General features: G+C 42.5%; 1 protein-coding gene and 1 long non-coding RNA gene across 2 annotated transcripts; both read right to left on the bottom strand.

Annotated features, from left to right (window-relative positions):
- Positions 1 to 1207: 1207 nt before the first annotated feature.
- On the bottom strand, positions 1208 to 21544 carry WHAMM (WASP homolog associated with actin, golgi membranes and microtubules). Its single transcript, XM_032790627.2, has 10 exons — positions 20825 to 21544; positions 16163 to 16336; positions 14650 to 14800; positions 13237 to 13406; positions 10954 to 11119; positions 9737 to 9924; positions 7973 to 8059; positions 7789 to 7884; positions 5175 to 5631; positions 1208 to 1936 (listed from the first exon to the last, which is right to left on the bottom strand). Exons 1-10 carry the CDS (start codon positions 21422 to 21424, stop codon positions 1641 to 1643), a joined length of 2385 nt encoding a protein of 794 aa, XP_032646518.1. The 5' UTR covers positions 21425 to 21544; the 3' UTR covers positions 1208 to 1640.
- On the bottom strand, positions 17224 to 17466 carry LOC116830932 (uncharacterized). Its single transcript, XR_004375103.2, has 2 exons — positions 17382 to 17466; positions 17224 to 17331 (listed from the first exon to the last, which is right to left on the bottom strand). It is a non-coding gene; the product is annotated as an uncharacterized LOC116830932 (long non-coding RNA).
- Positions 21545 to 26219: the final 4675 nt, after the last annotated feature.

The raw sequence follows: 26219 nt of genomic DNA, 5'->3' as shown, positions 1-26219 counted from the left end.
GAAATAAGGAATCAATAACTTACACCAAACTATTGATAGTTTTAAAAATGAGAATAAACGACATCCCATCGGTAGTGTAAGGTTTTGTTTTTAATCAAGAGCCAGTATAAACCATAAGAACAAAACTTGATTCATTTGAACATATCACCATCAACCCAAGATAAAATAAGGTCTATAAATATAGTTTAGTTGTATTTTTTTTTAATAGTTGGGTTCCAGGCATAATGTAAATACTTGCCACTTGTTATAAGGCTGTATCAACTACTATAAAATTATAAGCACAGATATAAAAAGTCTCATTTTCCCTACACAGAAGTGCAACAGCACTGTATTACACTTCTGGATCCCAGAAAATGCAGTACATAAAATATTTTGGCATCCTCTCCTATGCCAACAATTCACTATGACTGCTGTAGTATTAAAAACATGCTTCAAAACATCTTAAACGTTAAAAAGAAACACAGTCATGTAAGTTTGAAAGCACATTATTTTCTTAGCTCATCACTGAAACAAACGTTCAGTAATTTAATACAGTATTTCAATATCCATCATTCCTCTTTACAATCATGAGGCTACATTTTAGTCACAGGTATTTTTAGTAAAAGTCAGGGGCACGTCACTGGCAGTAAACAAAAATTCACAACCCGTGACCTGTACATGACTTGTACTATATACCCCTGACTAAAACTTGGGTGCTGGCGGGGAGAGGCTGGCAGACTCCCTACCTGGCTCCGCTCAGGTCCCGGAAGCAGCCGGTACGTCTCTGCGGCCCTTAGGTGGAGGCACGGCTAGGAGGGCTCTGCGCGCTGTCCCCGCCCCGAGCGCCTGCTCTGCTGCTCCCATTGGCAGCCGGCGTGGCTGGCCCGGGGGTCACTGGAGTTGCTTAAATGGCCCCCAGGCCAGCTGCACATGCCACTGCAGAAGCCACAGAGGTCCCAGGAAGTCACGGAATCCGTGACTTCCATGATAGACTCACACCCTTAATCATGAGTACGGAGCTCTTCTCTAGTGCAGGCCTTACAATGGCATGGTAAATTGCTATTTACTAATCAGTAGCAAAGCCCTTATTCACAAATGTTGAGAGTAATCTGTATTATGGACAATATATAGTTCAAGGAAAATGGGCTCTAGAGGTAATGTGAAGAATTTCAAATTGCTTTAAAATGATCTCTCGGGATTTGTTTTTGCCTTTTCAATGCCAGGAATATTTATTTTTTTTTGAGTCTGAAATAGATTTTCTGTTAATTTTTTTTAATTAAAAAAAGGTTGTGGTAGCTTTCTTATGGACTATGCAGTAGTCAGCACCACAAAGTAATTTGGAGATTGAGTTCCTGGATTAAGCTCCCTATAGCCATACTGAAAAACTCTCAGTCTGCCTGAGTAAACTGGAATCTCTTGTTAAGCCGTGAGAATATATTTTAAATCTATGCTTTGTCTGTATCAACAAAAAACACTTAACCTCGGCAAAGAATCAACAGGACTGTTTAAAATAATATGCAGGAGCTTTTGAACTATCACGGGATTAGTTCTCCTGTGCACGCGTACGCATTCATTTCTCCAAAGACAGAACTCAGCTTCTGAAGTGTGCAAACTGATGAAGAGACAGTGTTCCAGTCAATACATCTCTTGCTCTAAATCGGTTAACTGTCCCATTCTCCATTATTGTGATCGCTATTTTCATCCTCTTCAGAGTCAGCAGACACTTTTTTAATTCTCTGGATGGCTGCCTTTATGCTTCTCTCCAGTTCACTGTTGGATCCTTTACTGATATCTTTCTTGGGATCCTGATTCACTTTCCTTAGCTTAACTCCTTGCCGTATAGCAGAGAGGATGCTGTCTTTTATAGAATCATTTGAAGGTGACAAACTGGGCTGTTCCACTTTACGAAGAAGAACTTCACCACGTCTTAAAGAAGCCAAAACTTCATCCATGGATCCTATGACAGATCAAATCAAATTATTATTCTCAGAAGGGGAAAATAGCTAGAGTGTGGGATATGAAATCCTGTAAGAGTGTTTACATTATTTGCTTTTCTCTCTAGCAGAGATTCATGGGAAAACTACTATCAGTTCTGGCATAGATTGTCATGGGCTTCAACCATGTCAGTCGCAATGTTTGGAATTGGGCAGCTAAAGCTCTTGAGTTCAAAATCCAGCCCTCGTCATCTGTACACAAGCTCCTGTGCTATGCCTGAGATGTAATTATATAGCTCAGTGGTTTGACCATTGGCCTGCTAACCCAGGGTTCTGAGTTCAATCCTTGAGGGGGCCACTTAGGGATCTGGGGCAAAATCAGTACTTGGTCCTGCTAGTGAAGGCAGGGGACTGGATCCAATGACCTTTCAAGGTCCCGTCCAGTTCTAGGAGATTGGTATATCTCTATATATTATAAAATTACAAAAAAGAAGACACATTTTACATGTTTTAAAAATAATATTGCTGCACACAAGAATGATAGCACGCATTCTGTATTAGAACCAATCTAGCTTTCCCCCTGTTTGGTTAGATGCCTGCCGTGACTGTCAATTGTGTTTTTCCTCAAGGAAGATAAAAAGAAAAGATGACGGTTACAGCATAAGGGCTAGACCCTCCTGCACTTGTGAAGGCTGTGGGAGTATCACCATTGACATCAGTAGGAGCTGGATCAGGTTCTAAAAGGGATCTTTTGTGTGTTAATTTTGAAAATAACTCAGAGCTGAATGAAAAAAATGGTTTAAATACTGAGTGTTAGTTTCTGAACTTAAGAATCACACTGTGCAAGTTTCTGGCTACATGCTTCTCTTCTGTTTTCTCAGTACTCTGGCAACAGCTCATATTTCTCTTCTTTTGTTGGACTCTGTGTTGATGACCTCAGACTCAATCAGCAAGGAGGAGGTCACCTTGCCTAGCATTCCAGAGAGGCGGTCTCCGCACATCAAAAGGCCCAAGCCCTCTGCTGAGCTGCTCACCCTCGGGAGTACTTCTTCATGTGCACTACAATGAAGTGCTGTGTGACTAATACTTCACACACACAATGTAATACAGTACTGAACTCTGTGCAGTCCTCTGGGACACTGAACTGCAGGTGCCAGGTAAGGACTCAGCAAAAACTAATTTCACTTAGTATACACCTTTCTAAGTCACATTTAAACTAAGTCTGCAGATGAAGACACACTGCCTGATTACAAAGGCCTTTTAGACTGATAATGTTAAGACAGGTGCTCATTTAACTGTTAGCATTTTAAGAGGGAAGTATGATAACACTGAGAGCTAATTTGCAGGAGTCCAAATATCGTATGTGCTGCATACAAATCTATCAGAATACTGTACTCTTCCAAAATCTGAATATGAAAGCCTTCCATATTGAGCATCCATGCAAGCATATTTTACATGCAAAGGTTTTGAATAGCTAAGTGGAGCTTCATAAACAAGTTGCTATAGGATATTTTAGTGTGACCATATCAGAATGCCCTGATGTTGTTCATTCGGATACTATTACAGCAATTAAAATGCTGGCTTTTTTCTTTAAAGAAATACAAGATTAAACTTCAAAACTACAGCTTTTCTGAATTTTAATTTTTGGAAGTGTATAGATCTGAGTGGTTAAAGCTGGAAAACCCAAGACTATGTTTATGCAAAAATAGTAGCATATTATTGTTATTGTGAATGAATTTTAGCAAAGCAGTTCTTATAGAAAAAGATAAAAATTCTGCTCTTGCCTGCAGTTCTTGATGCCAACCACATGCATGCATCCATGAGAAGCATTTATCTCATGACCTTAGTGACTGAAGTCTTACCCTACTGGTCTATGGACCTGCGATAAGACTACTTTTCACAGCACCTTGGAAGAACTGAAGACACTGAACAGGCAGTCCTGCTGGAGGCGAACTGAGTGATTACAATGGTTGGACAGATGTATTGTGAATATTTTGAAAAAGGAAAGGTGGGCACCACATTTACGGAATTGCTTCACTCAAAATGCAGTGCTGCTCTGTAAAGTGTCATTGTAGGATTGCTGTCTTCCTACTTACATCTGTTTCCTGGCAGTACTCAGAATATCATACCTACTTATTTTAGTTACAAAAGTAAGCTTGTTTGCAAGAAGTGGCCAACACAGTTATGAGAGGTTTGCTGAGTTCTGTTCTCATACATATGTAAGAACTGTTAGTTAAGTTCCAATGGCAAAAGTCAACCTTTGGCTACACCTGTGCAACCCCATCAAAGGGGACAATGGTGTCACATAGAGCAGAACTTGGCTGCAGGAACTTTTCCTGCGACCAATGAACGATCTAGAAAAACAAACAACTTGACTTTCAGACCCTGGGCAGAGTATGTACAGAACCACTTACAGTAAATGCTTACTTGGAAGCCAAGCAAATCTCATCTGGTCACATAAACATGGAACCTCATAAGTTCAGAGTTTGGGTAACATCAGAGTACAGTAAACATTCACACTGCATAAACAGTCAACATTAAAGTGCAGGATTACTGGGAGTAAAAGCTGCCCAATGCTGCAGTCTGCCTGAGTGTGTCACACATCCTTCTCCTAAGATTATGGCAAGAGTTTGTTTGGGAGAAAAGGGTTCTGCCCAATGTACGATGCTAAAAGTGCCACTGTACATCCAGAACCACTTCCCAGAAGTCAATGGGAGTTGGATTCACAAGAAAAGCAGGTGCTGGTGCAGAATTTGGATCATTATATCTGAACTGCAGAACTGGTAATAAGAATTGTTTAGATTAATTTTTAAAAGCTGTTAATAGTTATACCCCTGGCATGAGAAGCAAGAGCAGAACTGCCATTCTAGCAGAGACTAAAGCAAACATCATTTTCAAGTAACCAGTGATCTTGGGGGCCCAACTTTTGACAGTGATTTCCAGAAAGTGCTGATCACCCATCCTCTGAAAGTCAGGTCCCTTTGAGGTGCCTCAAAATCACTAGTCACTGCTGAAAATTTTGGCCTGCGTGGACAAGTGCAGGAAAAAAGCATATATTGACAGCTGGTTCATTGAGAGGTCAATACTAACGGCCCTTCTCTCTGGAAGCAGAATTATGGAAGATTTTCCTAGCCCACAGCAGAGAGAGTAGCTGTGAGGAACCTCTCCTTCCTGCGACAATACTCGTTACTTCAAGAGGGTGGGTGAGAGGTCAGAAGCCCAAAGGAGAAGGAAAATATCAGTCAGCATTAGTGTATTTACCTGTATAATTATTTACAGATCTTTTGGATGAGTCATCTAGTCTCCGTGTTGCAGCACTTTCCGTAGAGCCTTCGCTGTTGAGAGGAAGCAGCTGATCTTTGGTTGTCACTGATGTCTTTAAGGGCACAGGCTGGCAGACTGGCAGTGGTGGTGGTGGTGGTGGAGGAGGAAGTGGTGGAGGTGGTGGCATAATCAGCCCTTCATTGTGCTTCTGTTGCTTTGGGTCACCAGCAGGAACAAAAATCTGGACAGGGATGTCTGCAGGGGTATTCCCACATGCTGTTTTTAAACCTCTGGCTTGTGCTGGCCGAGTGCTTTTCAGCTGCTTTGGGGATGGACTAGTTATTGATACAGGCTGAGGGAACAGCGCTGGAGTCTGACGGGAAATACCTTGCGGTTGCTTGGGAGTGCGAGGCTGCGACCGAGATGTTTTTAACACAAACTCAGCTGGACACTTCTGCAAAAAAAATGAGAAGCCAGGAGTTAACATTCCCATCGTATTGGTAAAAACAATATATGCCAAGGAAAAGACTGCACACAGGAGCCAATATCAGACACACAAGCCATGCAAGAGAAACACCTTGTTTTTTTGATTTGTCACACTTTGGGATAAAGCAGGGAGGTGATTAGGGAATAAACACTGTTGCAATTGAGATGGGAAGCCTTGGGAGATGAGACCACAGTCAGGGTGGGTTTCCCCTCTTGACTTAATGATGTTGTGTCCCTTTACAACTGTGGTTCTCAACCAGAGATACACAAACCTCTGGGGCTACACAGAGGTCTTCCAGGGAGTACTCAACTCATCTAGATATTTGCCTAGTTTTACAACAGGCTACATAAAAAGGACTAGGAAAGTCAGTACAAACTAAAATTTCATCCAGACAATGACTTGTTTATACTGCTCTATATACTATACACTGAAATGTAAGTTCAGTATTTATATTCCAATTGATTTATTTTATAATTGTATGGTAAACATGAGACAGTCAGCCATTTTTCAGTTCTAATGTGCTGTGACACCTTTGTATTTTTATGTCTGATTGTGAGAGCAAGTAGTTTTTAAGTGAAGTGTATCTTGGGGGTATGCGAGACAAATCAGACTCCTGAAAGGGGTACAGTACTCTGGAAAGGTTGAGAGCCACTGTTTTATAACACTAGTGCTTGTCACAGGTTCTCTGGCCCTACTCTCTCAACCTGGTGCTAACTTATACAAGTGGACTAAAATAACCACTTCGATAGCAAAAGTCCTTGCTATGGAAACTAACGTAGGTGTCACAAACAAGAGGTTTTGTCTTTCCTGTAAAGATAAGCAGATGTGCTTACAGTTTTAAAAGGAGTGGGACTTAAATTAGACACAAAGCCTGATTTCCAGCCTAGCCTCCCACAAGTGGCGGAAAGGAATAGGCTCCACGTTTTCTAATTAAACAATCTGATTTGCAAAATGGGTAAGACTATCTTCTCTTTGCTAGGTTTTATGTAACCAGAGGCAAACTACTGAAAAGGGTAACAATGTGACATGGTTCCCATCTGGAAGGTGTGAAGATGAGATTTCAGGTTCTTACAAAAAAGGAAAACGCTACTGATTAGCTTTCTTAAGTAGAAACAATTCACTCTTAATTGCAAGAATGTGTGTGCGTACATATATATATGTATACGTTCTACTCTTCACCTCACTTAGCATGGATCATGATGGATTAATTCTTAATGATTTCACTCAGAATTCAATGGTCAGAAAAGCTAACGACCATCCGCTGCTATCCTATAGACATGTTCTTCTCTCAAATTGTCCACTTAAACATTGAAAGCCAGGGCTTTAGAAGTTCTGAAAATACAGCTCAGTCTTAAAACAGTTTACTGTGCTTCTGCATACCAGTCATTGAACAGAATAGGGGGTATAGGTAACAGCAAACATTTATAGCTTCAGACATGTCCTAGGCCAACTGTGGCTACTATCACAAGATACGGAAGACCTTTCGGTCCAGATTTTCAAACTCACATGCCCACTTTTGCGTGCCCAGTGCATACCCACAAATCAGGCATATGTGCGCAGCAGAACATGAAAGCCAAATATTGAGATGCGTAAGTGCCACATTTCTTCTTTGCTCAACACCTGAATTCTCTACAACTGTATCAACTTTACTGTCTTCGCTAAGGATCAGGTCTCCACTCCGTCTGCCAAGTGCCCACTGGCATGTGTGGGAATGACACATGCCTTCTGAAGGCAGCTTAACCCTCCCCATATGCCACGCATCTGAAGGCAATTATTAGGCTATTCCTTAAGCAAAGACATAGATAAGTGATTGTGGAGGTTTTCTTAGGGGGGTGGGAGGAGGAAAGGAAAAGCTGTTGCCTTAAATTCTGTTCATAGTAAGCAAAAGCCACTGCAATACTATTCTGACCCTTTCTGAGGTAAACTACTAGAGTCCACAGTAGTGATCGAAAAGCGTCTCAATGATATTTAAAGGATGTTGTAAAGGACTAGTGACTAAACAATATTTAAGTGGAAGGACTCTTTCCCTCCCCTCGCCACTCACATTAATCCTGTTACTTACATGGCATCTTCATAGTCATACATCTCTTTTTAAAACGTGAGTACGTTATTTACAGTACTTGCCTCTTTGAATGTTTTTAGTCTCTCCAGGGTTTTCTGGCGTTCCTGGCTTATCCAAGCTTTTTTCTTCTTCTCTTCCTCTTTCATCTTGTCTCTTTTCTGCATTTAAAGACAAGCAAGTCAACGGGCATGCATGCAAACGTGCAGCTACACGGTCTGTGCAAGAAATGTTCCTTTTTGTACTCACTAGCTGGATGCTGTGATGCTGATGGAAGCGTTTTGTGTTTTCCTGTGCCTGTTGTAGTCTAAACCGGTGGCTCTCTTCGCACTGATCCTGAGGGAACGGCATAATGCATGCAAACCATAGTTAGTTCACTTTAAAAGTGCGTCTGTGAAATCTGCGCTATTAAAGTAGTTGAAATGTCTATTACATTGGGCCTTGCCTTGTCCTGCCATGTAGGAGTCCCAAGTTCAAGAGACAATGCATCAGGCCCTAAAAATGGAAGTCTGTAGGAATCTTTGCACTGACTTCAGTGGACTTCGGATCAGGGTCTCAGTCTTTTACTACTCTAGGCTGGCAGACTGGGCTTAGGAATGCTACAGAGGAAGCATGTTCAGCCTTTCATGGGAGGGGGCATCTGACATTGCTTCTCTCCCCTGCATTCCATTCAAAAACAGCACTGATAAACACTGAAGAAACTGTATGCACCTGGCCTCAGCCAGAAGGATGGTGGAGATGTGAGGGAGGAGACACAGGAAAGAAAGTGGGTACTATAAGTTACATGGAAACTCCCTCTATTCCCCTCCACTTGATGCTCCCCCTCCCAATATTTCTTTAAATATAAAATCACAGCTGAATCTTGCACATATAGCATGGGGAACATTTAACAGTACAATACTCTTCAACAGGAACAAGTCAGAGAAGACACATGTTCATTATTTTCTGCCCGAGTCACCATTCAGTCATTTATTTGTCACTGTCCACATGGAGGATTTTATCCATGCGGTCGGTTAGGCATTCACAAATCAGCTGGGGTTTGGCTTCAATGTTAAACAACAGAAATAGAGCAATTAAGTGAATGAAAACAGAAGCAAAATACGTTCTCTGCCAAGGAAGTGGTCACAAGAGACAGAATGACTGACTGTTCTCCAGATGTATCTCCAGTGAGATTCTTCTAGCTCTTCTAGGAAAGCTCAGTCTAGAGGGGGTTAGGAAATTGGACAGATAGGCCAAACTCTGTTTTCTGAATTTAGTTCAGTGTAGTTACATGGGCTTAAATGAACCAAATGCATCCCAGCAAGCTTTGTGGGCTGCCGGGGCCAATTGCGATCTCATTGTCTTTCCACTGTGCTGCTCTCACTGCAACTAACACAAATACGAAACAGTGAGTGAACAAGTAACCCACCGAAATGAAAAGGCTGGACAGATTTGCAGCAGCAATGCCATTCCGAATGACCATTGCCCTGAAAGGTAAAGAAGGAACCATGGCACTGCATTTGTTGTTTGTACCTGCAGCCTTCTACAGTCTGGGCCAGATTCTCTGCTGCTCTTCAGCTGCTTTCTTCAGTACTGCTGGGGAACAAGCAGCCCTAAACCTGCCATAGCCAGCCAAGGGAGGATTCTCTCTCATGTAGGTGGATCCTCTGGTGGCACAGAGCCAATGTTACTGCTCTTAGCCCATACTCCTTCCATCTGCTGGCAAGGGAACTGGCTGGGACTTCACTGCACTCTACTAACCCCAGGCGTCTATCAATCCCTTGGGGTCCTCAGAAGCCAGTGTAAGTTAGAGCAACTCTAACGTATCATGGGAGACTGTCCCAGAGCTGACCCAGGATGAGTGGAGCATGAAGCTGTCTCAAACCCCCTCCTCCTGACAAGGACCAGTACTTATTCACATACTGTCCTGTATACCCCTCCTAATGCTTCCCTCATTGTTTTCCATCTATTCCTCAGCAAGCAGGATTTGTGGCATGAGCTAAAGTAACTGCACAGCTTCAGGAGCACATTTACTTTTTTGTTCCTGAGGTAGGCTCGTCTCGCACAGATAGTCCCACGTTTAGCCTCCAGCCGCTGAGTCTTCAGCCTCAGCTTAGTGATTTCTGATGAGCAAGCACAATGTTGTCCCACTGTCTGCTCAATGACCTGGAGCTCCTCAGGATTTTCACAGGTATCATAGTAAACAACTTCATCCTGTTTCTCTAGAAAGGCAGTTGGCATTTTAAAAAAAGGAGAGAGAACTCCAGAGTTCCTTAAATGTTTAAACACTTTGAGAGCTAGTGACACCTTAAAAAGCCATTGAAGCCAATAAGTAATTTGCTAGACAGAACAATTTTAAACAAAGCAGATTACTCTTGCATATATTCAGCTTGATCCTGCAAACACTTACACACATACGTCACTTGACTCCAGTGAGTAAAGTTACTCATGTTTGCAGGATCAAGCTCATACTCCCACTCTTGCCATCACTTAGTTTTCTATTTTAAATGTCTTCTTTTTGGGGATAACATGTACAACTTTTCATTCACCAACTGGAGTCTCGTGGCAAACTAACAAGTGTCATGAGACAAACACTAAGCAGTTAATTCTACTATTAAATAACAATGGACAACATTGTTTCACCGGATGCTGTACTTACAAATAATGGAGACTACTTAACATGGATTCGTATGAACATGAGAAATGTCTAACATTGTGTGTCAAACATATACAGTAGTTTAGAAAAACAACAAGAACGCATCAGTACTTCAGGAGCATCAGATTATCATCATGTCTGTTTGGTTTTAATATTGTGCGTTTTGCAGCTTTACCGTTAATTCTGCTGCAGTTTGATACTTTCAATATTAGGACCCAATTGTTAATGGGTCTCCTTAACTGTGTCACAAGCACATCAGTTTGTATGCACAAATCTGGTAACTGTAGGACCAGAGACACACATGCACATACAGTTACTTGTTTTATACGTGCAAAAGAGACGCACGCACATATCAGAAAGGCAGTTAAGAAGGTAAGTTGTCAATATGAACCTTAATGGCTATTTATCAAAAAGTGTTACCAAATTTGCTTAGTAAGGCAACAAATCAAAAGTTGCTTCAGCACCAAGAAAATCCAGTAATGCTCCCTTGGCATCAAGAGCCGAGTAAGGGTGATCTTTTTTATAGGATGTGTGCACCTCTGTGTTAGAACGTTTGGCTTTCTGCTTTTCTTTAAATGATGAGTTTCTTTCTTACCTTTTATCTGTCTCCTTAAAGTGTCCAGCTGTGTAATAAGCAGCATTTCTTCATGTTTAAGTATCTCAAATTGTACATTATACAGTTCCAGTTGGGTTTCATAATACTCTATTTCCAGCTTCTCTACTAGAGCTATATTCTCCTCTTGTTCATCAAGGTTTTCCATCTGCACGTTTCCGAACAAGAGGGAAAAAAAACAAAGCATCAGGGAGAGAATACACACAGACATACTCCAAGGTTAGCTTTATACGACACAGATGGAAACAGCAGGAGTAAAAACAACAGACTGACTACTTAGTCATTTCAACTGAGAACAGATGGTTGTTTCTAAAGGTGGCCAGCAAAAGGGAGACATGAGACATAGCTCTGGGCCCTTTTTTTGGCACTTATTTATGAATGAATGAAGACCACCTGAAAGAACGGCGTGCAATATATAAATAAATTAATAGCTGAAAGCCTGTGCTGTTGCATGGGTAGAATTGGTCAAATCGTGTGTAAAAGAAAGTTGAAAATGGCTGAGAACTTAAAAATTGGACAGTAACAAACCACAAATCCCAGTGATGATTAAATCTGGTATATTCTGAACTAAAAGAGCTCTCAGCCATGGTTGTAGCTGTTTCCATTGCTTCACACTGACTCAACAGACATTTTAGGTTTCAGAGGGACCCAGTGACAATCCTGGAATCTTATTACATACATAAAAAATCTCACCCACCTAAACAGTTTTTTCCTCTATTTTGTTTTATCTCCTTTAGTAATTAAAATCGTGTCTTCCCAGGACAACTCTCTATGGCAACTGGAGAGCTAGAGAAATGATGACATCACAAGTTCCTTTTTTAACTCCAGTGCCTACTAAACACAGTTGCTGTGTGCGTAGATCTAGGGGACATGACTGGGCACAGTCACATGCGAAAATTCTGACCACAATGACACGTGCTTAGCTGCCAGAGTGATGGACACAACAAATGCTTTAGACAGACATGGCTGGTTTTCTGAAGCAGAAACTGAAAGGGGTTAGATAGAACCTTATTAACCAGGAGTTCCTGTTAACCGATCATTTAAAGAAAAAAAAAAATCTTTTAGGGCCTCCTGCAAAACACATCAAAGTCAAGATGAGTCTTTCGATCAGGTCCTTAAAAAACAAAGCTTTGACTTTTAAAGGTTTGTACATGATTTCGAGTCACAAGGGCCTGTGTTGCATTGCTTGTTTGGACATGCATGTGCAGCATTTGATTTTACAAGACAGAATCAAGATCAAGGACTGAAACCCAAAGTCTGTGTTATTTCAAAATGAAATACAACTAAAATGGACAAACAACTGCTATGAATTAGTGCTCCACACACTGATCAGAGATAATACAATAGTAGTTAATTATTTCCAGTGGTCTCTTGTGGATTTTACTGATGAAAAGTTCTGTCCAATAAAAATACCACCCGGTATGCATGACTCTGCATCACAAATATTTTTTTAAATTAATAGAATATTTTGCCGTTCATAATTCCCCGCCCCCCGCTAACAACACTATGCAGAAATCTATTATAAAGGACCTTTTATAAAACACAAATGCACTGGTCTTAAAAACAACTGGAGACAGTGTAGTATATTACACTTGGAAAATAAAATAAAAATCAGAGAATTGTAGCAGTAGTTAGAGACAGTATCATTTTGAATTTTTATATTATTCAAGGCACAAAATTTCCCATTTCTGATGAAGTGCTATTAATATATCCCAAATTACTGTAAATTATTCTTCTCTGAAAATACCTCACTTCTCAGTGTTAACATTGAAAAGTGAAAAATTCTTTTAAAAAGGTAAAAACCACACTTTAATTTGTAACTTTTTTCTAAGCACTCCTCTTCCCTTATCCCATGCACACTTGGTGGGGGAGGAGTAATTTAAAAAAGGGAGAAAGTGTGCATTTCTCCACAATTGCAAACAAGAAGTTTTGAAAATATCAAAAGGGGCAGGTGAGCCTTTTTTGTTTCAAATTTTAAAAAAAGCAAACAAAAAAACCTAAAAATTCATCAAATAAGTTGGGGAAGGGGAAGGTTCCCCCCACAAAATTGTTTGAGGCAACCCTGGTTGGTTTTTTTTCTAAACAAATAAATTTTTCATCACAAATTTTTTAGACAGTTCTACCATTCAGCATAGCACTTCACCACTCTGCGGAAATGGGCCTTTTGACCCTGAACATCTCCCACTGACTACAGTGGGCTTTGGATGAGGTCCTTTCATTGGAGTAACAGAAAAGAATTCAAGTCACTCTTTGCTAGGGTCTTACATTTTTCCGGATGTCAGTTCTCTTGTGATTCAGACACAGTTCTCTTGCTCTCATGTGCTGAAGAGTCTCTTTTGCTAACATGTACTTCAGGTTTTCTAGTCTTGGAGAAGCAGATGCCCAGGTGGCATGGCCAAATCTCTTCCGATCTTGTTCCATCTGTTTGTGCATTGCTGCCAGATTAAAGGGTTGCAACAAAGCATCATAAATGCTGTGGCAGTAATAACTTTCTTCAGGTTCTACTGAAAGTGGAGCACATAAACTCTGCATGGTATTAAATATTTTGAGGGAATTGCTTATACATTGACTGTGCTGTTTTGAATTTATAGGACTAGAAAAGCTGAAATCATTGTATAATAAATAAAGGTCTACCGGCACTAGAAAAGGTTCAGAAAAGGGCAACTAAAATGATTAGGGGTTTGGAGAGGGTCCCATATGAGGAAAGATTAAAGAGGCTAGGACTCTTCAGCTTGAAAAAGAGGAGACTAAGGGGGGATATGATAGAGGTATATAAAAACAGAAGATGGAGAAAATGTATAGGAAGTAAAAGTTATTTACTTATTCCCATTATACAAAAGTAGGGTGCGAGACACAATAACACAAATTCCACACACGCAAGCGGAGTTTTAAAACTCAGAAATAAGAGAGGAAGTTCTCCCTTCACGGCGAGAGCGAGCGAGGCGAGGTCATGTGTTGAGAGCGCGCTTTACTAGGGATTTGAAGGCTAGACATACAGCGTTTAAAAGAGAATGGATAAATTCATGTGGGTAGAAAAAAAATGGCATAGCCAGGATGGGTAAGGAATGGTGTCCCTAGCCTCTGTTTGTCAGAGGATGGAGATGGATGGCAGGAGAGAGATCACTTGATCATTGCCTGCTAGGTTCACTCCCTCTGGGGCACCTGGCATTGGCCACTGTCGGTAGACAGATACTGGGCTAGATGGACGTTTGGTCTGACCCGGTATAGCCGTTCTTATGCTCATATGGTCTAACGTTTTGGTCACAAGCTCCACCATGCACATGATTAAATACAGCATTAAAAAAAACTCCGATTTAATTAGCAGGATGAAATCCTTAATAGGCCGCACCAAAAAAAATTAAGAGTAAATATTTGTCAGAGATGGTTGAGAAGCTTGTCAGCCATAAATATCAGGCCCTGTCTACAAACAAACTTGCACGGCTTTAACCAATGGTGAGGTTTAATTTGTGTCAAATTTGTGCAAGTTATCATGCAGACACTTTTATTACTTATGCTGGAGACTGGCTCGTGCTGGCCCCAGGATTTGCAGGCGGGAGGGGCTGCAAAGTGGTTCAAGAGTGTTCTCTTCCTATCTCCCGTCTTGTACTGAGCACAGCTCAGCCACACTAGGACATATGTGCCTTAAAGTCAACTCTTCAGTAAGTTCTCCCTCATTACCTGCCAGTGCCGTTACAGTTTCTTTGAAGTAGCTCACAGTGATGTCCTGAATGGAGCACACCGCTTCTTCAGCTTGCTCAGTCCAGTCTTCAGCTTCTTTTTGCAAGGCTTCTATTCTTTTAGGGCCCAGCCTACCAATCTGTAAGGATTTCTACAAAGAGACATGTTATCCTTCAACCAAACTTCAATCACGAGTGTTGTAACTCAGCCTGTACAATACAGTGGAAATTATGCCAAGGCAGGCCATGACGGCTGTCTTGACCTCTACAGCTACTGTAGTGCAGTGAGTCATTACTCATTAATCGAAGCTACCTTATTTTTGTTCTCATTGTCAAAGAGCCACCTTTGTTCTATAACAATAGCTTGAGCATTGCTAGTTAGAAAAACATTGAATTTATTTCTTAAAGTAATGTTAACCTTCACCTTAAAAAAAAAAATTACTTCTGTCTGAAAATGTTTATGTGACCAAGAGTAGTTCAAGTATATTCTGTTCTATTTCAGTTACAGTGAAAGTCTCTATTTTTTTTCACGTTTACTTCATGCATTTGACAGCATTTTACATTCTTATCTGTTTGTGAGGATCTTTCACACTGCAACAGGGTACACAGAAAGATTTAAGAAGCAGAAAAGTGCATTTGTAAAATCCACAAAAATTGGCAGGGGAAAAAGTATGAGCGTAGAACCTGAAAATACTTTAAAAAAATTTGAAATCTAGTCTAATATTCCATATAAGATATTAACATAGACAGAACAAAAAAAATTTTCAGAGTTTGGTCCGTTAACTGCAGTCTTCACTTCTCTCACCATAAATAAAGCAGCACATTGGAAACTGTAACACCTTGTGCACTGATCTTAGACTTTCAATTTGCAGGCCCAATATGGTGAATTAATCATGATGTTGTAGCCCTAACTCAGCACCACTTTGCTTCTGTTAGTTTCACCTAAGACACTATTTTAACACTTCTTTAACAGTTTATTAAAATAAAAAATCAAAGCAATGCATGACTGCTTTCCTTCAAAGTATAGTACAATTGCAGAGTACATCAGATACAAAACCACAAAATACTGACATTAGTTGGAATTTTCAAAAGTGAATAAAGAGCACAAGTCCTTTTGAAAGTTAATACAACTGCTGTTCCTTTGTCGCTGAAGTCCCTGTAAACTCAGAATACCAGGAAAAATGCCACAGAGATGGCTTTTTTGCTTTAAAAAAAAAACAACACCATCACACCCACAGTGGAGAAAACTAAACAGAGCATTAAGCATAAGCCTGTGGATGAGATGCTATTCAACCCTTTACCACATGGATCTTATACAGGCTATTGACAAGTCAGCTTTAAGTTTGAATGCTTCAGGTTTTTATTATGTTACTCACAAGTTGATGAACTTGGGGAATAAAGCCAGTAAATATAAAATCTTGGACATACTTAAGTAATTCAGAGTCTATATTGCACTAGGGGCAGATGGAGTATATCACATGCCAGGGAGTTTGATCTCTCAAACGAAAACCTACCAGGATTTCCAGTCTGTACAATGTTGCCAATTCTCGCATATCTCTAAACGGCTGCAGTAAATATTGGTAGAATTGTGTTGCCATGGTAACTAATTCCTGATAAGCTTCATCTTCTTCTTCATAAATCTTCATTAAAGCCATCATTGTGTCAGTATTTTTATGCTTCTGTAGAACCTAATGGATAAAAGGTTTGTAAGTTAGCATTAGCCGCAGTACGTGCACATTTCTCAGAATGGACAGAAAGGGCACCACTGTTATATCTCAGAGCCTGCATTTTGTGTGTGTGTATTGTCACCCTTGACATATGTGAGTGGAAAGAACCGGTCATTTATCATTAGATGAAATAGTCAAGATTTCCACTTACAAGAGATGTACTCAAGGCATTCAGCAATTACACCCAGCAGGAAATATCACCAACGATAAACTCGTAATGGTACTAATTGCTGAACATTACATTAGTAGAATGACTACACAATGGTACCTAGGCATTTTACTTTTTATTGTAAAAAATTCTAAATGTTCACAATGATTTTGTCATTCCCTATTATAAATATGGATGGCTTGCACAGTAAGTAGATGAGACACCATGGACACTAAGGACAAAGAAGGTATTCCTTAAAATCTCATTCTCGCATCTTCCCCTCCCCACCACCAAGACTACTAAAAGCCTACTAAGGAGAAGTGGATTTTGTATCTGGAGATCTGACTCCAGACACAAAGATACAAACTTTCATTTAAAAAAGAAATTCAGACACAGGGTTTTATTCTTGATAACTTCCGGAGCATATTATAGTTATATTCCTAAAGATGCAGTATCAGAATGGCATGTATGAACCTTTAACTTAATCTTAACTATGCCAATAATATGTATTTTGATTTTTAATTCTTTTAGGGAGGGACTTCCTCTTCCTACATGTCTGTAATGTGCAGCCCAGTCTCATTTAAGGCCTGTAGGTGCTACTGCAATATAAATGTTTTTTTCAAAGTTGCATATGTAATAGAATGCCAATATATCAGTGCATATTAGTCGCTCATCACAAAATCATGACATTTGCATGACACAATGTAACCCCCATTTATTTTTCTTATTTCAGGATGTTTGTGCAAAAAACCACCAAAGTTTTTAACAGTTTTGTGTGTTGTGAGAGAGAAACTGACAACAGCCCAGTCTGTATGCAATTAAGCTGAGAAGGGCTCCACAGGGAACCATCATCCTTACCTAGAAGGATGTTGGTTGTGATACCAAGCCTCAAAGTGTGGAAAGGAGGAAAAAAAGAGGAGATGCTCACGAACGTGACAGGGAAATGAAGTCTTCTATGCAGGGAGGAAAAATAAATGGGAAATGTGGACCTGACCATGTTGCTATTGAAAGAGGTGAAAATCCTCACCCTGTTCTGGCTACTTTATTCTGGGTAAAAAAGGTGGAGAAGCTTCAAAGGGCCCTAAAAGTCTCAGTTTCAGATAGGAGAGAATTGCCTCAATGCATGCCTCACAGGTGCTGACACAGGAGGGGCATGTTAGGGGCAACGCCACACAGTACTGCTGAGGTTCCAGGCAACGCTGGGGATCATAGGGCTGCCCCACGAGGCTGTTGTAACTAAGATGGTCCCCCACAAGTGACTTGCAGCAATTTAATGATGTTTTTTCCCCACTGTCCAAGCCAATGAACAATGAAGTTGGAATGAATGCACAGTGGTTAGCTTCATTTCTGATTCTCACGTACCAGGTGGAGGCGATGGAGTTTCATGTCGCTGCTGGTGAACGTTTATAATTGGGAGGAAATAATCAGTGAATATTAAAGACTACTCATGACAACATTTTAACTCCTCTTAAGTTTTGTAAAACCCTCCAGTTAGAAGACCTAATTTTCTTTTAATAGAAGTCTGGCTGACTGTTAGCTCTAGCGGTTCAGCTGGCATTGCTATAATTGCAGGAACTCCACTTTGGAACAAAAATAGATGACGTTTCTATATATTTCCATGAGTCTTTGTTGGGCCCATTGTACGCTGGAAAGGAAGGTATTACACTTCTGATTGGTGCAGTAGATAGAAGCAGGATATATTTACTCTTGCCTCTAGTTCCATCTACACTGGCACCACCACCATTAATGGAAGGACTTAGTTATAACACCAGAAGGATGATCTTGTATTTAAGACAAGTCAGAAGACAGTTTTATTGACGGCTTTGCTCTAGGTGTCCCTTGTTAGCTGGAGGAGAATAACAGAACCTCAATGTCCTTACCTCTAAAATACATATAAACAATCCACCTCACAGTTGCATTAATTTGCGAGGCCACTAGAGACAATAGTGCTGTTTAAGGCATCCCCTGACGAAGCTAAATTATTGTCCCAGATTGCAGTATAGGTGGAACTGAGCCATGGTTTAATCATGTTCCCAAAGCACGCTAAAGGCCTGCCAAAGTCCAAGGCTGTTGCATGGATCAGGAACACAGATTTATACAGCATTCACTCCAACTTAACGAAAAGACTCAGCTGTGCTTTAGTTGGGTCAGGAGGCGGATAGGTTGAGTCTGGTGATCCAGTTACAGTCTTTTTTACTTATTAAAATGTAAATAGCATCTCATGTGAGGAGTATGCATAAACATTGTGTGTCATTTTGGAAAATTTTGATTATTGTGTAGATAAACAACGATGCATCAGGTTGTGTGAAACACGAGGCCAAACGCTAACAGTTTAACAACCTAAAAAAGTATAATAAGTGTCCTAAAAAACCCCCACATATTATTGCTGTTAGGAAGTGGAATTTAGTTACAGCAAATATGGTTGTGTGGATGCAGCATAATTAGTCTTGACAATTGTTTTTAAAGGCTGTTTTAAGAGTTATATCCCATCTGCACCTAGGTTACTAGGAACCATTTTTTAAAAAGTGATTTCTTAACACTGCTGAAAATATAGCTGTGACCCTAACATACTAAGAAACAGACCTTCAATAATAGTGCCTTGAAGTAAATAAGTATCTTTTTTTTTTATCTTAATTGTCTTCATGAATCATAGTTGGCAGTTTTTCAGAACGTGCTTTTATACATATAAGAAATAAGTACTGGTATCACCATTAGTTTATACACCAACTAGGCCAAAATCTCACACTTAGGCATCCATAAATCAGATATTTGGCACAGGCACAAGGCCACTTAGATACAAATTGTAAAATCTTCAGTTGTGTGCATGTACCAGTCGCTATTATATATACATTAGATGTTCACAAACTTTTTGGTGGGGACATAGTTTTAAGATTATGCGGAGATTAGTTCACATTATTTTGTGCTCTTATTTTTGGTAGACATTATTCTATGGGCAGAGGTAGTGGATATTCTTAGTTGAGGCATGTTTAAAAAAATATATAAAAAAACTTTGAGTATCTTGCACAATACTTTATAGGACACTTGAAACTCACTTTCATTCCATAGTCTCAGATGCTTAGCTATTTTTGGATATACAAGTGTTTACTCATGTAAACACAAAACTTAACAGTGGTCCAGTATTCCACAGTGTCACACCCACATATTTATACACACTCCAAAACTTGGTTCTAGCATCAAACTAGATGACAGGATGGAAGAGGATGCATCACCAATTCAATTATGAAGTCACCATAATTTAAAGATCTACTAAAACAATGTATATATTGACTGATGAAGCACAACCTAGGAAAATGGCATCTTCAGGGGAGTGTGGTTGAATCAGCAGAGCTACGGGATAGGAGTAAATTTACATTATATCCAAATTTAAAGGGTTGGGATCCAACTGAGGCACCCCAAAAGTACTGTGAACTATGTGGTTCTTTCACTGTCCCATTAACTAATCAAAAATACATGAATCTCCTTTAGCGGATGTTCTTATAGTTACATCACCCATTCATGCAGAAATATAACAGTCTACTAGAAGCCCAAAAAGGCACATGAACAGGTTCCAGCAGTGGTATTACTGATCCTTGCCTCATGGAGACAGCTACTGTATTTTAGTCTCCAGTGAAACGAGGTATAAGTGACCCATCTGTATAGTTTGTATATCAACTTGAAAAAGCGTTTTGGGGCTGAAAAGTGCTATGTAAAAAGAAGTAGAGCTCAGAGCCCTGTAGTGCATTAGGATATTGGTCTCAAGATGTGCAAAATTATGTTCAAAATCAGACTAAGCCTGCCAAGCATTGCTGAAATCACTCAATCCCTTTCAGGGCACATGGCTCTATTTCATGGTGACCATGCAAAAGTCATCGAATTTCACATGTTCCCCACCCAAAATGGCAGTTTTGGCTATTGGTCAGTTTTAGCTTGAAATCCAAATGAAAGTGAACATAAGAACGGCCATAAAGGTCCATCCAACCCAAAGAAGAAGTAGCTTGTACTAACCCTACCAAAACCACCACTTTTGGGCTGGAGGCCTCACTAAAGGCCTATGGAGGAGTCTGGGTTTCCCATGTGTTCAGGCTTCACCCACGGGCCTGTGGCTGGGTTACTAATGGTAATGCTGGCACCTTCAGAGCTGGGAGGGGCACTCAGCACAAAGTACCACCATCCCAAGGCCACACCACTGGCACAGAAGCCATCCCCACACCTCCTTGGGCACCTGCCCTATGGGGTCTCAGTACCAGCCCCTCAGGATACCTGGGCCCCATCACCCCCACCCCCAACCCAGGCGCCTGTACCCTCCGCAGGGCCTCCTTGGCCCGGACCAGGTGCCCCTTCAGGGCCTTCCTGCGGAACTCGTGCAAGTTCTCGAAGTACTGGGCCTCCTGCTGCTGGTCCTGGGCGAAGAGCGAGTCCAGCACCACCCTGCGGCCGCACAGCTCCAGCGCCCAGCCCAGGTAGCGCTCCAGCCCGCGGCACAGCGCCTCCAGCTCGGCCTCCTCCAGCACCGGCCCGCTGGGGAAGAGCAGCGCCCACAGGCTGCCGCTGCTCTGGCCGGGCAGCACTGGGGGCAGCTGGGGGAAGCAGGGCTCCAGCCGCTCGCTCAGCGCCGCCAGCTGCCGGTGCACGCCCAGCAGGGCCTGCGCCGAGAACAGGCCGGCCCAGCTCTGCTGCTGCTCGGCTGCCGGCATCTCCTCGCCCCCTTCCCCGGCTGCCGGGCCGGCCGCCCCGCGCTGCTGCTCCTGCAGGGTGCGGTTGTGGCAGGTCACCGCGAACTTGCTCTCGATCTCGTTCCAGCCCACGAGGAAGCGCAGTTTGTGCGGCTCGGGCTCGGCGAACGCGTTCTCCCGGATGGCCACCCAGCCCTCCAGGCTGTCGGGCTGCGGATCGGCCTCCATGGCCCCGCCCGGGGCAGGCGGCTCAGACCCCGGCCAGGCTGCCCGACCCGCCGCCCGCGGGCTCCTCTCGCTGCCCCCCAGCGGGCCGCAACGTTCCGCCCCCCGCTACTGGGTATAACCTGCAGCGAAACAGAAAGTGACATTTCTTAAAGGGCAGCCCGGGGAGGGGGGGGCAAATATACGGGAGAGATATACGTCACCAGAGCCTCTGCTTTTGATTGGTTCCTTGGCCTGGGGGCGGAGCCAAAGAGTTGCCCCAGGAAATGGCGCCCGCTGAAAAACAGACGCTCCTGGGAGGCGTAGTCAGCCTGTGCCTTTAAAAGGAGGGGCCGCGAGGCTGCGATAATTGGTCCAACTTGAAAAAATATAAACACGCAGGCATGCACACAGCTCTCCCTCTTAAATGTAGTTAACATTCCCTGATTCAAACCAGAATCACAAAAACAGTTGATATAAATGATTAGGGTGAACATACTTCCCTATGCTAAATACAGGACAGTGGGTAAAATTACTCATATTCAAGTGTATTCAATGGCAATCAGAACTATGCAGTAGAAAAGTTCAAATTAACATCAGATTGACTGAACCCCTGTCAAAAAGAAATACTGTGTACTCGGATTATTTTTATTTACCTTCTTATCTGTAAGGCTTTAGGGTTCACAAGAGGAGAGGTGACACACACACACATACACATGCCCCCGCCCGCATGCACTCCTCTCTCACACAGGATAGTGACCAATCAACCCGAACCTCCGTGCCCAGCACTCTCTGTTCTCCATGCCTGGCTGGGCCCTTGGGATGGACCTGCCTCTCCTGGTACCTGGCACTGCATCTTCCCAGGGCAACGTGTGTGGGGCACATAGGGTCACATGTCCTCGCCCAGATTTCTCTCAGGGTTCACACCAGAATGTGGCCAGCAGCAACCTTTCAGCACTATGCAGGAGGGAAGGGACAGGAGCTGCTTCCAGCTGCAGGGCAGGGCGTGAGGGTGGGGGTTATGTGTGTGTGTGTGGAAGAGATGGCCTGACCCATGTCTTTAAAGAGCTCATCTCTACTATCTCCCTTCCCTTGTGGCTGGAAGCAGCTTGTCCCTTCCTGCGCACACAGTGTGGAAAGGCAGATAACACCTCCAGGCTACTGCTAGCTACTGACACAACCCAGCCACCTCCTGTCCCCTGGCTATAGCACGGACAGGAAGGTGTTAAGCCCTAAGCATGCGTTGTGCACCAGCGCCCAGGGAACCTGACTGCAGGGGCTTCAGCAAACATGGCCACAGAGGTGGCTCAGCAGGGGATGGTGCCTAGGGGATGGAGCAGCCCCGTGCTCCCTGGGGCAGGACCCAGGGTGGGGGTAAACAGGTGAAGAGGGTAATAAGCCCCTTGCCAGGGGGGCTGCTGTGGAGCTTGCAGGTTTGGGGTGTGAACAGGCTGGAAATCGCTCCCAGAGTTTAGCTGAGGGGCGGAGAGGCTTCCCCGTACCAGCACTGTGTGGGACTTTGGCACATGCAGGCCAGCACCATGGGCAGGAGGGTCTTGGGATTTCCCAGGGCACGAGCCCAGTCAGAGGCAGTGGAGGAAGGAAGGAGCCTGCCAGCTAGGCTGTTGGTAAGCTGAGAGCTCTGACCAGAGGCTGGTTCTCCGCACAGCGCTGGGAGTAGGATGTGCCATGCCGGGGGCGGTGGGAATATAGAGGAGGAGCAGGGTGGGTGAAGGGGCAAAGCAGGGAGAGGACAGCGAGAGGGGGAACACGTAAAGAACTGATGGGTGGGCAGTCGAGGCAACATGTAACTGGCCACTGCCTGGCGCTTCCCTGCACTCACCAGCCACCGCAGCTCACAGCACGGAGACAGCCAGTGCTGGCCAGAAACGGGACGGGAGCAGGGCCCTGCTGGCTGAGAGCCAGCATACAGCAGTCCTCCATGCTGCAGTTTTGCCCTGCCGCCAGCCTTGCACACCCACCCTCATTGTCCACCACTGGACCCCCCCCCACTCACCACTGGTGGGCAAGCAGCTCATGAGCAGGGATCCAGCCAGCAGCAGGACCTGCCAGTACTGATTGGGGGGGATGACAGAATATATGGGACAATTTGCCCATCTTTAAGAAAAAGTTGGGACACCTGCAGGAGGGCTTAAATACGGGATTGTCCCTTTAAAAACAGGACGTCTGGCCACCCTACGAATAATGCAAGCACCTGCAGTTCCATGGTACAGTCACTGTGGCAGTGACTGAGCAAAAATTATATTCAGTTTAGGAAACAGAGAGATTTTCATGCTGTGCATTGTGAACTAGTATGCCACAGAGAGTTATGTCAATGTAACATTGAGAAATTATGTTCAGTCAAGAATCATGAAATACATAGTCACTTCCACAATCACAATATCTTAGCATTAGTTTGCCCATAGTTGAAACACAGCTATCTCTGGTTCAGCCACTGCTTCAGTTTCTCCTTGAATGGCCATCTCACTGTCTTCCTCTCTAATATTCTACCAGCTTTCCCTGTGACACAAGTAGCAGGCCTTTCAGCAGAAAATATCTAATCTGTCTGCCCATCACTTTAGTGTTTGAGACCCAGATCCTCAAATATGTTTAAACACCTAATTCCCTTTGCTTTTAATGTCGTTGTAGCTGGGGTGACCAGATGTCCTGATTTTATAGGGACAGTCCTGATTTTTGGGTCTTTTTCTTATATAGGCTCCTATTACTCCCCACTCCTGTCCTGATTTTTCACATTTGCCATCTGGTCACCCTACCTGTAGCCATGTTGGCCCAGGATATGAGATACTAGATGGGCCAGGTAATATCCTGGTGGTGGAATAGACAGGTTTTTGAGCTAATCCTAAAGAATAATCCTAAACCTGAAAGCTTGTCTCTTCTACCAACAGAAGACAGTCCAGTAAAAAATATTACTTGACTCACCTTGTCTCCCTCATTGATTTCAATGGTAGTTAGGCATCTAGATACCATTGAGGAGAGGGCCTGACTGCTTTCCACGTAAAATCAATAGCAGTTGTGAAGTCAGTAATGGAGAGAGATTAATACACTTTACCCAGGATATGTGATAAATATAATTGCATGGAGAACTGGTACTTTACTAATAAAAATCACTAATTCAAAAGGCATTGTCTTGTAGACATAGAAGAGTAAATATAGAGCTGTGTAGAAGTGTATAGCAAGTCTAGAACCTGATTCTGGAAATAATGGGACTAGTTACGTAAGTCCAGTTGCTCACATGTGACAATGTTTAGGTTATGCTTTTCAGTGGCAGTCATATACCACTGTTGTGAAATTATCAGCTCTTATAAATTAAGGCAGGTTGGGCAGGTTCATTTGATGAATGGGAGAGTACAATGATGTAGTCGCAATTCAGCACTATTTTCTCTCAACCTGAATGTCTCAGCACAGTGTTAAGAGGATGCTGCTACTAGAAATGGAAATTTTGGGATGAAAGATAATACTGGGCTGGGATCAGAAAGATGGAAAGGCTGATAGTACTTTGCCCCCAGTCCCAGAGCTGTTAAATGTTTCTGCCAAAATCAGCAGCAAAAGAGTTAACAATGTTGATATTTAAATTGTCATCATTAACATTTAGCGTTAATACCCCTTTGATGTAAAAGGAGGAAACCCACACCCCTCTTAAAGCTAGCGTCCCTACCTACCGCTCTGTAGACCCAAACAGCACTGCATCCGTTCAAATTCTGAAGATTGTCTCAGCCTTCATAATTTAAAAGGGAAGCATAAATTATAAAGAAACTTACGGGGACACTAGGAAAGTGCCGGACACAAAACAGTGAAGGGATCAAGTGAGAAGAGCAAGTAAAGAACTTGTCTACTTTTAAATGGATACATTTACCTTATAAACAAAATACCATATTTTCCTCCAAACTGAGTAACTTAAAGCATGCATAACATGAAACAGAGACACTGCAGCTGAAATGCAGCTCTGTGCAGAGGGTAAACACAAGGCTTAACTCCCACTTACAGCTCCTTTTTTAAGAGGTTAAGTAGGACTTAGGTAGCACAGAGCCCTGCTGCACACTGGTGAACTTCAGCAAACATTCTGTTGTGGCCTTCTAAAATATGGGCATGCACCATGAGTGCCAGTTTTGCACCAGGATAACCTGGGGGGTGGGAGGGTGTTATTCCAGATTTACACAAGATAATTGAGAGCAAAATTTGGTTCTAGTTTGAAAATTAATACAGGCAATCTTATCAAAATACCGAGAATGGCTGCAATTAAGGCTACACCATTCATGTGGAGATATTTCCTCTCTGACTTCAAAAATAACAGAGGAGGTGCCAGGAGTCTATGCAGAATGAGCCTGGCCACATTGGTAGTTAGTTCATAATTCATCACTTAGTGGACGAACAGCAGGAGAGAGAAAAAATGAGAGGAAGAAACAAAAAATAAAGTGGAGAATTTTCCTTGCTGGGCCTGTGTGGCCAGTGAAACACAAAATAGATATTTCTGAGGCTGTAATAACTGCACTGTTCTTTTAAACAAAACTATGCCAGTCACTCCAGGCGTATACAAGAGAGGAAATGGGTGAATAATTTGTAAGGCATTCAAGAACTTCTGCAATTAATGCTTGCTCTGTAGCTTGTCTGCAAGCTAGAGAGTATTACATATTTCAGTTTCAGTTGATTTGTTTGGACACATAAGTCACAAGGGCTACTGCAATCTAAATAATTTCTAATCATCATTATTAATAATGTAGGGGCTGTTCTTTGATCAGATAAGCCAGTGCACTCCACTTACCTCGCCAGCAGCTGTTTTCTCTGCCATTTTCAGCCTCCA

The sequence above is a fragment of the Chelonoidis abingdonii genome, chromosome 9, assembly GCF_003597395.2.
Source record: "Chelonoidis abingdonii isolate Lonesome George chromosome 9, CheloAbing_2.0, whole genome shotgun sequence".
NCBI lineage: Eukaryota > Metazoa > Chordata > Testudines > Testudinidae > Chelonoidis > Chelonoidis abingdonii.
This window is presented reverse-complemented; position numbering and strand designations above follow the sequence as displayed.